This window comes from Helianthus annuus, chromosome 3 (assembly GCF_002127325.2).
Source record: "Helianthus annuus cultivar XRQ/B chromosome 3, HanXRQr2.0-SUNRISE, whole genome shotgun sequence".
Classification (NCBI taxonomy): Eukaryota; Viridiplantae; Streptophyta; class Magnoliopsida; order Asterales; family Asteraceae; genus Helianthus; species Helianthus annuus.
In genome coordinates, this window is record NC_035435.2 from 38,260,516 (window position 1) to 38,273,340 (window position 12,825).

Here is a 12,825-nt window from a genome sequence, read left to right on the forward strand (position 1 = left end):
TAAAAAAAAAAGAATGTAAACTTCAAATAATAATTTAGCGAACATAAAGCTCTTCTTTAGTTTACTTTCCCAAATTTAGCGAATAACATCATAGTTACACCATGACAGACCTGACTTGGTTGAGTTACCGTTTTTATTTAAATCCAAATATTTTGTTTATTATTTGGACACAAATGCATAAAATTATTATATTATGCATTTTTCCTGAAAAGTAAACAATAAATATACATAAATAATATAAAAAAAATTCAAGCAAGATCTGAACCACACAAGCAGGTAGATAAAGCACAAGTACAAAAACTCAAGTGACACTTCCAACATATAAGATAAACCCCTTACATGAACAATTTTTGATCGGCAACTTGACCCGAGTGCACAAACTACTCTTTCTTTCCTTTGACAGCTAGCAGGTTCAACAATAGCGCGGGTGACCAAACAGCATACTCATTCATTATACGGTTCAAAGATTGATTCAATATGTGTCCATTGGTTTATTGCAATTTAAAATCAAGGCCAGCATACAACTGTCATATGACATCTCAATGACTCACTTCAACAACATGGTTCATCAAACTTCTGCTTCAAATTTATCCAAAGTTTAAACACTAAGCTGAGGCGCGAGGAGAGAGGCAAGAGCTTCACATACACGAGGCATGGCTTTGTGTACAACCAACCAAATAAGCTTGAAGTACAATCAAAAGATGCATCTCTCTCATCTCTTTTACGTATCAGCCTTTTTGTCAAGTAAACCATTCATAATATCTTCACCCCTTTGGTTGTTTTTACATATAAGCAGCCTCTGCACACCCTAACTTTGACCCGGACAGCCTCACGCATAAGACCCATCTTTATGTTCAAACCAACTATAACCCGGGCCTTTTACCGCCTGTTTTTCAATCATTAACTCCCGAATATTCCTTACATCATCCCATCTTTCCATAGAAGAATACATGTTAGCTAAAAGCACATACGGTGCAGAATTACACGGATTTATACGAAAAAGCTCATCCGCCGCTCTTCTTGCTAAACTTACATTTAAATGCACTCTACACGCGCTAAGAAGCACCTCCCATAGAATCGGATCATTTAAATACGGCATTTTATCTATAATAGCCTCTATTTCAGTAAACCGACCCGCACGTCCCAACGAATCAATTATACAAGTGTAATGATCCGAAAGTGGCTCCACACCATGTTCTTGTAACATCGAGTTAAAGATCTTCATCCCATAGTCGATTAATCCCGAATGGCTACAAGCAGTTAAAACCGCAATAAAAGTTATAGCATCGGGTTTTTCACCCGATACGTTAACCATTTGTTCAAAAAGAGCAACGCCTTCATTTCCATGTCCGTTTTGTGCATATCCATGAATCATTTCGTTCCACGTAACGGTGTTTTTAACGGGCATTGTGTCGAAAAACAATCTTGCTTCATTGACATCTCCACATTTACAGTACATATCAATTAGAGCACTTCCAACTATAACATCGTTTATAACTTCATCTTTTAAAGCGCGTGAGTGAATTTGTCTCCCTTGAGATATGGACGATAGTTTCGCGCAAGAACTTAGCACGGTAGCATACGAGAATTGGGTCGGAATCATATTGTTTTCCAGCATGTTTTTGAATAACACGAAGGCTTCATTATCAAGATTATTGAGTGATAATCCCGCTATCATCGAGTTCCAACAAACTATATCATCTTGATCTTTTACTCTATCAAATATGGATTTTGCAACCTCTATCTTATTACATTTGGAATACATCCCAATAAGACCACTAGCAACATAAATATCATCATCGAAAAGATTCTTTACCGAGGCTGCATGAGCTTGTTTCCCGCCCTCTAAAAGCCCCATAGAAGCACACGAGCTAAAAACAACAGCAAAAGTCGTTCGATCACCTTTGACGTTACAAAACTGCATATTTATAAAAAGCCGAACAGCCTCCTTATGTTTCCCAATCTGGGTATACCCCGAAAGCAAAGCGTTCCAAGAACTTAAGCTTGGAGAACCCATTTTGTTAAAAATCTCACGCGCGGTGTCAATATCTCCCGATTTCAGACACGCGGTAAGCATGTTAATATATGTCACTTCATCGGGCTCAAACCCGAACCGTTGCATCTTTTGCATGAACTCTATTGCCTTCTTAATTTCGTATTTTTGACCGTACCCGCCAATCATAACGTTCCAAGAAACAACGCTAACGTCTACCAAATTATCAAATATCATTTCAGCGCTAATCATATCCCCGCATTTTGCGTACATATCTAGCAATGAATTACTCAAGTGTCGATCGTCTTCTAGCCCGAGTCTAATTGTAAGCCCGTGAAGTTGTTGACCGTTTACGCTTGAACCCGATTCATGAATCCCACTTCTAGCACATACACCGAGAATACTCGACAACGATATCGCATCGATTCGTATCCCAGTCCTATGCATCAATCGAAACATGCCAAACGCCTCCTCAACCCGATCAGTATCCCCTAAAGCCCCCACTATCGCGGTAAACGAAACCTCATTAACCTCAGGCAAATCATCAAACACCTTAACTGCACTTTCAACACGCACACATTTCGCATACATACTCAACAAAGCATTACCAACATACACATTCTTATCTAGCCCAATCTTACTAGCAAGCCCATGACACACACAACCATATTCCCAATCCGACAACGCCCCACACGCGCTGAACACACTCGCTAACGTATAATTACTCGGCAAGAAACCCGCTCGGGTCATTTCATAATACACATTCAACGCTTTCTGTTCCAACCCACCACGAACTAACGCGCTGATCAAAGTGTTCCATGACACTGCGTTTCGCTCGGGCATTTGCACAAACAGTTGGTGTGCTGAATCTATGTCACCGTTCTTGCAATGGGCACTTAACATTGCGTGCCATGAGAAGATGTTTCTGTTAGGCATTTTGTCGAACACTTGGCGTGCAGATGTTAAGTGGCCGCATTTGTGGTAGAGTTCGATCAAGCGGTTTGATAGAAAGGTGTCTGAAAAGAGGCCAGTACGGAGGATGTGTGCATGAATGAGTTTTCCATTTATGTGTGATTTTTTGTCGATGCAAAGTTGTAAGAAATTGGCTAACTGGGTAGTGGTGGTTCTGATTTCCATTGGGCAGGGCAGGGCAGGGCAGGGGGCAGTCTCAATATCGGTAATAAAAGTGTCAAAATCAGGGGTTGTTGTATTAGTAATAGTCAGTCAATAAGTCAACGGTTAGTTGGATTAGTTTTTTTTTTAAAGGTTGGATTAGTTCAGTTAGTTGAGTGTTTTGGGTATGAAAGAGATACTTTGTAATAGTATAAGGTTATCAATCAAATGAAATAATAACTTTTCCTCTTTTAATTCTCCCTCAAACTGCCATTAACGGACTTTCAAGAACCATTCGAGCCGAGGTTCTTCTGAGCGTTAATCCTCTTTTAATTCTCCCTCATGCTCGTGTACTAAACAAGCTTCAATTTAGGTTCAAGTAGGGGTGTTCACTATTTGAAATGGGCTTAAAAAACTGGAAATTCAAATCGTATTCAAATTCCTTTTTGAATATTTAAATTCAGTAATCTAATTTCAAATCAAGTACGAATTTATAATTTTCAATTTTCAATTTAATTTTAAGTACATGTTGGGCGCCCTAAAATATTAAAGAAAAAGATAATAAAATATAAAGAAAATAGTACAGAGGTTATTATCCCTCAAATTTGGGTGTCACTTGACATCGTGTATTGTAACCTCATTCACACGCCAAGAGAGTAACTATAGCAACCATGATTAAAGACACGTAAAAGCCACACATGTAAATTATTTGCTCGCCAACATTCAAAGGGAGGATGGCAATAGACTGTTTTTATGCTCCTTCCTTGAGTTGTGTAGTACCCACGAATTATCCACACGTGTCTCAATGATGCAAAGATAACAAATAAAACCAAATCATATAAACTTGGTGATGGTGACCGGTCATCGGTATCTGTGATCTTTTTCTCTGTTCTGAGAAACCAAAAAGGGTTTTTAGTAAAAACGTGGTGATATGGGTAAAAAGTTGAAGTTATCTCTGAGCCACGTAAATGACCCGTAGAAAGTCGGAATATAAATACTATTCATTCACTTTGTGAATTAAGAGAAAGTAATTTGTGAATTAAGAGAAAGTAATTGTTACAAGAAACAATAAAATCTATAAGGTATGAAAAATTGCTTAATATATTCGACAAAAACTTGGGTTAAGCTCATTATTATGTTTGCTTGAATTACAACTTGAAAGAGAAGCTTAAATGATCATGAACCTTTTAACGTTGTAAATATAAACTAAAGAAATGTATTTAGAATAGAGTTACATAGAGGGTTAGCTATGATAACCATTTTACACATCACTGCCCAAGTATATACACATATGATCTAATTATGTGCCAGATGATTTAATGGGTTTATTACTTTAGTAACACATGACTAAAAATTCCCCCTCAAGAATTTGAATTTACTATTTTAATATTTTTGAAAAAAAGAGGTACAGAGTTCTTTTTTTACAAAGTATAAGAACCTAATAGAGGCTTGAGCTTAATTAACCATAAAAATAAGTCTATACAAGCCAAGCCAGGATGAAGCCAATAAAACTAAGCCCAACCAAGCCTCAATCTTCCTGTCTCTTCACAAGCCAAGCTTCTAGTCGGCTCCGGCTCCGGCTCACTTGGCGTAAATACACCTTATCATGAAACTATCAAAAGATAAAAAAGAGGGTTAATACTTTTTAACATGTACACTCATGTTTTTGGTTATCGTGTCTAATCAGTTTAATAAACGGGTCATGTTCGTGTTTAAGCCCAACGCCGATTAACCCTTTAATTAAAGGGGTCCACCCTTAAAAATTTAGGTTAATAATATTAATTTTATAAGGTCAATGCGTAACCCTGTCAAGTCCATTTATTACAACCCACCGACCCTTTGAGATATGTTTAAACCTGTTTATAACGTCATTTACAACCCGCCAACTTGTATACAACCAGTTTGACCCGTTTAGATAAATGGGTTACAAGGGTCATTTAGATAAATGAGTTACACGGGTCATGTAGCTTGATGTACAAATACCTGGAATGATTTTTGTATACATGAAGAAACCAGAATATGTTGTCAATGTCTAAAGCTTTCTGGAAGTGTTGATTCTGTAAAATACTCCTTTCTCACATCATCCGCCGAGCAAAACCGTACCTTTAAATGTTAAAAAGCATGAAAGGAAGGAGTAATAGTGCTAGTTACAGATGGCAATTATGACCCATTTACTTGTAAAATGGGTTGATTTACCTTGCGCTCAATCTATAACGGGTCAAACCGGTTTATAAAAGGAAGCGGGCAAAAAGTCACCCAAAGCGTATTTTAATGCCTAAACTTATAAACTTTTTGACCCAAAACAATAACAATACTCGAGACAAAATGTGTACTGGTCAAGAAACTTGGCCTGTTTAAATAATTACGGGTTTTGACCCGTTACCCAACCCACCCAGTTCGCCATTTCTACTAATTTGTATGGAAAGAAAAGACGGTGTAAAAAGTATACCAGAGAAGCATACGACTTTACTAAGGGCTTGGCAAGCTGCCAAATTGGCTGAAATACAAACGGAGCTTCGACAAATAGTACTTGCCCCAGCCGCCTCGGGTAATAATAATACAACACATCAAACTGCCAATATTCAAGAAAAACATTAGCTTTCAATATCCATAATTTTAATGCCAGGCATTCTGCTAGTCTCAGTTATATGCCAAAAAAATAAAATAAATAACATAATGGAGTTAGATATTTTAGATGCCATAATTTTTTAGATTTTTTAGAATTTTTTTGGTTTTTTAGATTTTTTAGAATTTTTTCTGATTTTTAATTTTTTTTTATTTTTAGAATTCTTTTGATTTTTTAGAATTTTTTGGATTTTTTAGAAATTTTTTGATCATTTAGAATTTTTAGAATTTTTTTGATTTTTATGATTTTTATGATTTTTTTTTTTTTTTGATTTTTTAGAATTGGATCAAATGGCAATTGAAAAGATTTAAAATGAAAATCCCCAAAATACCCCTGGTTAAAAATGGGGTTTTTGGATGGAGTTAGGGTATGTGACCAAAATGGCAACAAAAGGGAAAAGTCAGGAACCCAGAGGCGAAAAAAAACTATTTGGACTAAAATGGCAAATTTGGACAAACCTCAGGGACTAAAATGGCAATTAACTCTAACTACAATAAATAAACTACTATCCATTTATTTGTGTGAATAAGTTGATTTGGGTTATGTTTTATCTTTAGCGGGTCATTCATAACTTACCAAAAATGTCAAGAATTTAAGATCTGAATTCTTCAAACTAAATCCGCGAAGATCAAATATTCCAAGTATCTCTTCTTTACCTTCTGGAAGTCTACTTAATGCCTTCTCTAGCAAGAAAACACATAACCTCTCGTCCTCAGCCTGCTTAAACATCTGCCGCATATAATATAGTGTAAAATACGTCACAATTAAGTTGACCGCACTCTTCATTCATTTTTTCTTTAATTTAAATAACTTTGATGAAGATTTTAGATTACTAAAATCCCATTTCTTTCTGGAAATTATAAAGTTTACCTCCGGGATATGCTTTGATGGATCTACTATTAATACTGGCCTGCCATTGACATCAAGAGAATCATGCAAATAAGACTTTCCGGTTGCAGCTACTTTTCTGACTGATTCTTCGGTTATTTCTGACACGCGAAAGTCTTGTCGCCATTTCTAAAAATATAACGTAGGTTAATGAAACTTTTTTTTGAAAGGAAACGGGTTCATTTGGATTTTTTTATTATTTGATTTATGTCAAACGGGTCAAATGGGAAAGTGAAAAAAAAAAAAAAACCTTTTTTTTTTTCTTGAAAGGAAACGGGTCAAATAAGTAAGTTAAAATAAAACCTTTTTAACAAGGAAACGGGGCAGAAGGGTTTAAAGTCATTAAAAGTTTGTTTAAATGCATAAACCCTCCCAAATATTTTATCAGAATAATATTATATGAACATTATTGTAATAACATACCTTTTGTAATCACATTAACAATTGAGTTAAATGCCATTTTAGTCCCTGTGGTTTGGGTCATTTTGCCAGTTTAGTCCAAAGGTTTCATTTTTCGCCTATAGGTCCAAAAAGGTTTCACCGTTGCCATTTTAGTCCACTGGGTTAACTTCATCCATTTTTTCTGTTAACAAGAAGGGCAATTTGGTCATTTTATATGTAATTCTGTGAACTAGAAGGGCAATTCGGTCATACAAAATGACCAAACTGCCTTTCTCGTTAACAGAAATAATGGATGAAGTTAACCGAGTGGACTAAAAGCGCAACCGTGAAACCTTTTTGGACCCACAAGCGAAAAATGAAACATTTGGACTAAACTGGCAAAATGGCCCAAACCACAGGTACTAAAATGGTATGTAACTCTTAACAATTTAAGAAATTTAACAAAGATGGATAAATGGAGGTTTGTTGGTCTATCCAACCTTGACAACTGACATGCCCGTTTTGACCCAAACCGTTTTGATATGTTAACCGGCCCGTCCATTTTGTCACCTCTACAGACTATAACAAGAAAAATGAAGAGAGAATATGTTGGTGGCAACACAAGCCTATATATGAAAGATTTACCCACAATTGCTTTGGTCAATTTTGAGATGGCCTCATCTACTGAAAACGTCCGGTCTTTCAAAAACCAAAGAATCAGTTCCTCATCATCTCTTCCGTTTTTTCCTGTAGGGAGACTGTAGTAATCTTTCTCAAGCTTCTCTTTAACCTTCATAACTAGCTGCAAAGTTGAAGAAAATCAATTATGTTAGGTGCATGTCGAATGCAAATGAAAATGGTATAGCCCATTAGTGTGTAATGGCTAAAGGGTATTTTATAGCCTATTATTCTTATCCCACATGACAAGTTCCTAAATTTATCAGGCATATCTTCTTTATTCCAATGGGCAGAACCAGCATCTACCCAACCTGTATCCATATGTTTAAGCCCGATCCAGGAATACACCATCATTATCCAAACTGAACCTAATAATTAGGAAGTTAGAAAACCGTTAAAACCGACCGAACAACCCAAACCGAGTGAAGGGGTATGGTCCCAAAAAGTCGCGCAGGCCTTTTCAGGTCGCGCGCTAGACCATACTCCTCATTCAGCAAGCTGATCAATCTTAGCCTCGCACGGGTTACTTAAACAAAGACTGACCTTGCGCGAGGTCCAAACAAGAGAGAACATCAGTTTCAAAACTTAGCATTCTGAATAAAAGCCTTCCGTACCTATAACCCTGCGCGGTCTAGTTACGTGCTCAACAAGGGTCGCGCAGGAGTTAGAGAGCAAGGCCACTTCAGAAAGTACACAAGGTACAAGTGGCAGAAGAAAGAGCCAATCAGCGTCCACCAGGCGGTACTCTATCGTGCTCCACGTCTGACGTGCTGGAGACAATAAGTACACAAGGACGTCTACATGGCACCAATCAGGGGGCGGCGACACCTGCCCCATGATCTCCACTTACCTGCTGATGGCAGAGGGACAACAAGGCCGACAACAGGGACACGTGGCTTCAATCAAGGTGCGCCAGCACCGAAGATCTTCTAGAAGGCACTAACGGTTGATACCAGTGAGACATATATTCTCTGTTGTCGCCTTCCGGCCCAAGGCCCATCAGCCCATCTCTCCTTACACCTATCCGGCTATAAATAGAGGACCTTCATGCACAGGTTATTTCATTCTGCTCTCGTCACTCTCACTCTTAACACACACTTATTTCCTCAAAGCAGATACTTATTCTCACGCCGGAGTCTGGTTAAGAGGGAAACCCCCATATTCCCCTCTTAACGAGCTAACGGTGTTCTGTTTTGCAGGAAGATCGGATCATCAAGGAGCTCAGGAAAGTTATAAGAAGATTACCCCTCATGTTTGAAAGATACACCAAACTAATCAACTCTAAAATTAGTTCCGTGTTTCTTCACCGAGCTAAATCAGCCGGTTTAGGTCGGGTCTCTTTATGCCAATTGTTCTTTTTTTTTTGTGTCTCTAAAGTCACTAAAGTTTCATTTGCTGTTTTAATACTATGTGACTATCAAGTTACCGATTACCAATGATGATGTGTTAGGTTTCATTAACTTTTTTTAATCTTTAGCAGTTATAAAAATATTTTTTAATCTTTAATATGATGTGGAAGATTTAATAATGAGATGAATTTTCAATTAAAAAAAATAAAGATCACATTTTTATTCTGAAACTTATAAAATAATAAGCTTTAAGTTTAAAAAAATATATATTTTTAAAATTTTAAATCATAAAATTATATATTTTTTAATGTGTAGACTGTAGAGTTAAGAAAAAAACACATTTTTTTCTTCATAAAATCATATTTTGTTCATAAAGTTGTATGTTTTGCTTTTTATAAAATCAACCAAGTATAAACAACACGCACATCTTCCTTTACTAATAAATGAAAATCCTTTTGTACACGTGTCCCTCTCTAGTGCCTCCTCACTTTTAATAATAATCTTACATATTAATTTTTTTATACACAAAATAAAATCTTCCTATATTAATAAATGAAAATCTTTTTTGGACACTTGTCACTTCCTGGTGTTTTCTCACCTTATTTTCCTATTAATCTCTTATATTAAATAATAATAATAATTTTAAACAAAATATTAGATAAGAATAAATAATTAGATAAGGATAAACGTTTGTTTTTATTATGATCATATTAAATAATAATAATAATAATTTTAAACAAAAAATTAGATAAGAATATAAACATATGTTTTTATTATGATCATATTAAATAATAATAATAATAATAATAATAATAATAATAATAATAATAATAATAATAATTTTAAGCAAAAAATTAGATAAGAATAAATAAGTTGTTTTTCTCTAAATAATTTTAAACAAAAATTTAGATAAGCATAAACGTTTGTTTTATTATGAGTATATATATATATATACACACACACACACACACTTTGGTGTTCGGTGATTGAAATTATGATAAATTAAGAATCGAAGGTTCCGTTTGATATATACTTAATAATATTGTATTATTATTATTTTTTCACTATAATTAAATAATTATTCTAGGTCGGGCATATGCTTCTATCAAACTGTAAGTGTTTTTAGACGCATCGCTATAATGGTAAGTGTACTGTTATAATTGGTTTAAACCCATCATTTATCGCAGGTTGCATCAACATGTAGAAAGAACACATTTTTTTAAATATAACAATTCTATACTCCATTCAAAGAGAAATTAATACTCGATTTTACGGATAATTCATAAAAATAATGAAATATATAAAAACGTGGGGATCGATCTCCACCTTTTTGTACCGTAAACTCGAATAGAAATTTAAGACGAGTGTTTTATGAATGAAATAAACAAATAAGCATATGGGTGCATAAAACTAAGTAAAATAATTGTATCGCATAATTTGAATGTATCATAAAATCAGGACTCAACCCCATGTAATACATGTGTTTTTTAACCTAATAATAAATAAAAAACAAACTAAAATGTTATAACAAGTAAATAGTACATCAAAGTTCATTTTTAAAAGATAAATATTGACGACTGTATGTGTTAACTTATGACATTATATTTTATTCAACACGTGTAATATACGAGTTTTTTATAGAGATATATCTTTTTATTATTTATTATATAAATTCATGCAAAATGAAAAAAAAAAAAAGTAAACCTTTATAATAAGTAAATAGTACATCAATGTTCATTTTTAAATGATAGATCTTGATGACTATTTGTGTTAACATATGATATTATATTTTATTCAACACATGCAACATACGAGTTTTTTTTAATATATCTTTTTTATTATTTATTATATATAATTATATGCAAACCGTGTAATACACGCGGGGGTTCTTGCCTGGTAAGCATTAAAAGAAAATTAGAAACAAGAGAAAAAAGTGGTATCCTGCACAGCTGGTAATTACACACTATTAGTTAGAAATTAAGTTAATTTAGAGAAAAAAATAGTTTAAACGACTTAATCGAAACAATTGGCAAACTTGGTTACATTTATCATACATTTTCCCTAATATTTATACAAGTCATAGACTCGTTTATTAAATGAGCTCCGATTTAGGCCCGATTAATCTCTCGGTTCAATTCGAGCTTTAACAGCAGATCTCGACACACCTCCCCAAAAGATTTCAACAAATTCAACAGCAAAGCAAAATAATCATAGATAAAGACACTAGTCAAACAATGCACAATCAAATCACAAACGAAAACCAAACAGAAATAGAATTACCTTGCGTGAGGTGTGGGTATCGGTTCCGGATGAGCAATTTCGAACGGAGAACTTGAGAAATGAACGGGAGGACGATGAGATTTGAGGCTTCGCCGCCGTGGTTGATTGAGCGGCGGAACGGTGGTGGAAGGGGACAGGTGGCAACCGGAGGGACATTTTGATTTTGATTATTAAGTTATTGAAAAGTATAGATAAGTGTTGCGTGGTTATATAACTTGCTTGCTGGCGCCGCTTCACCAGTACGACTATGGTGGCGTCACGCTACCAAATTTTATCATACATACATAGATATTTCCCAGATATTATTAAGCAAACTACCAATATTTTCGTGCGCTTTGCTGTGGGCCTTTAGTTATTATCTGTCTAATTCACTACAATACTTGTAATGGTACTCGGCATAACAATCATTGTCAATCGATACGTGTTTTATATTGACTGAAAACAATAAATACATGTACTGGTATTGTTCGGTCGGTATTGGTTTATTACGATACCGGTATCATACAAAAACTCGATATAACTTTATGTTCAATGAATTTTATAGTGCCACGTCGAGAAAACTATAGAAAACAATCATTACCAATGTTATTTGGTCGGTATATGTCCGGTTTGTGATGATAAAAAAATAACTATATATGGCTTGTTCGAATAGAACTTTTATCGAATTGTTCATAATAATAAGCACATGATAGCGCTAATAATAAAAAAACTATACCGATGAGGTATGGTACGATACTGATGTTCGATAGCATCAGTAATATTAAAAAAATTAAAGAAATTTGTTTAAGTTTAAAGTAAATATAATAATAATCTATTATAATTATTATAATACTGAAATGATAAAAGTATGAAAAAAAACTATATATATTATTATAAAAATCAAATTTCTATTCATGATCACTTTCAGATTATATTTTTGACGTTGCGCGTTGCAGCGAAACGAGACAAATGATAATGTAAAACAAACGTTATTTGAAAATGAATTATGTTGTTTAGAAAGTTAAACCATTAGAATCGGTTTAGTTTATCATCGTACCATTTTACGATTTGAATACAATTTCGTTTTTAACAAAACTTATACCATAATGTAGAGGGAAAAAAAATATTGAATGGGAGTTATTAAAGAGATATCAAATTAATTGATAAGTGTATTCTCCTCTTTGGTGCTCTTGGTACGGAAGAAAGATGGCACGTGGCGATTTTATGTCGACTACCGTGCTTTAAATCCGAGACAGGTTTTCGATCCCCTCCGTTGATGAATTATTTGATGAGCGCTATGGTGCTTAATATTTTTCTAAGCTCGATTTATTAGCCGGTTACCATCAAATCCATATAGCGAACAAGAATGCGATGACAACCGCATTTCGGACCCATGACGAGCACTATGAGTTTTTGGTAAATGCCCTTCGGGCTTACCAACGCCCGTCTACCTTTCAACGACGTATTTCGCCCTTTTCTCTGTCGTCTTATTCTCGTTTTCTTTGACGGCATCTTATTCTATTGTAAGTCATGGGATG

General features: G+C 34.8%; 2 protein-coding genes across 4 annotated transcripts; both read right to left on the reverse strand.

Moving 5' to 3' along the window:
- Positions 1-238: 238 nt before the first annotated feature.
- Positions 239-3,277, reverse strand: LOC110929123 (pentatricopeptide repeat-containing protein At4g20770). Its single transcript, XM_022172246.1, has one exon. It carries the CDS (start codon positions 3,128-3,130, stop codon positions 830-832), a length of 2,301 nt encoding a protein of 766 aa, XP_022027938.1. The 5' UTR covers positions 3,131-3,277; the 3' UTR covers positions 239-829.
- A 1,183-nt stretch (positions 3,278-4,460) lies between these two features.
- On the reverse strand, positions 4,461-11,575 carry LOC110929122 (CRAL-TRIO domain-containing protein C589.09, mitochondrial). 3 transcript variants are annotated; one of them, XM_035988408.1, is made up of 7 exons: positions 11,309-11,571; positions 7,651-7,803; positions 6,603-6,749; positions 6,309-6,461; positions 5,556-5,678; positions 5,090-5,209; positions 4,461-4,707 (listed from the first exon to the last, which is right to left on the reverse strand). In XM_035988408.1, exons 1-6 carry the CDS (start codon positions 11,462-11,464, stop codon positions 5,132-5,134), a joined length of 810 nt encoding a protein of 269 aa, XP_035844301.1. In that variant the 5' UTR covers positions 11,465-11,571; the 3' UTR covers positions 4,461-4,707; positions 5,090-5,131. The 3 variants fall into 3 exon arrangements, with proteins under 3 accessions (XP_035844301.1, XP_022027937.1, XP_022027936.1); XM_022172245.2 differs by having other exon boundaries at positions 4,461-4,718; positions 11,309-11,570; XM_022172244.2 differs by lacking the exon at positions 5,090-5,209 and having other exon boundaries at positions 4,461-4,718; positions 11,309-11,575.
- Positions 11,576-12,825: the final 1,250 nt, after the last annotated feature.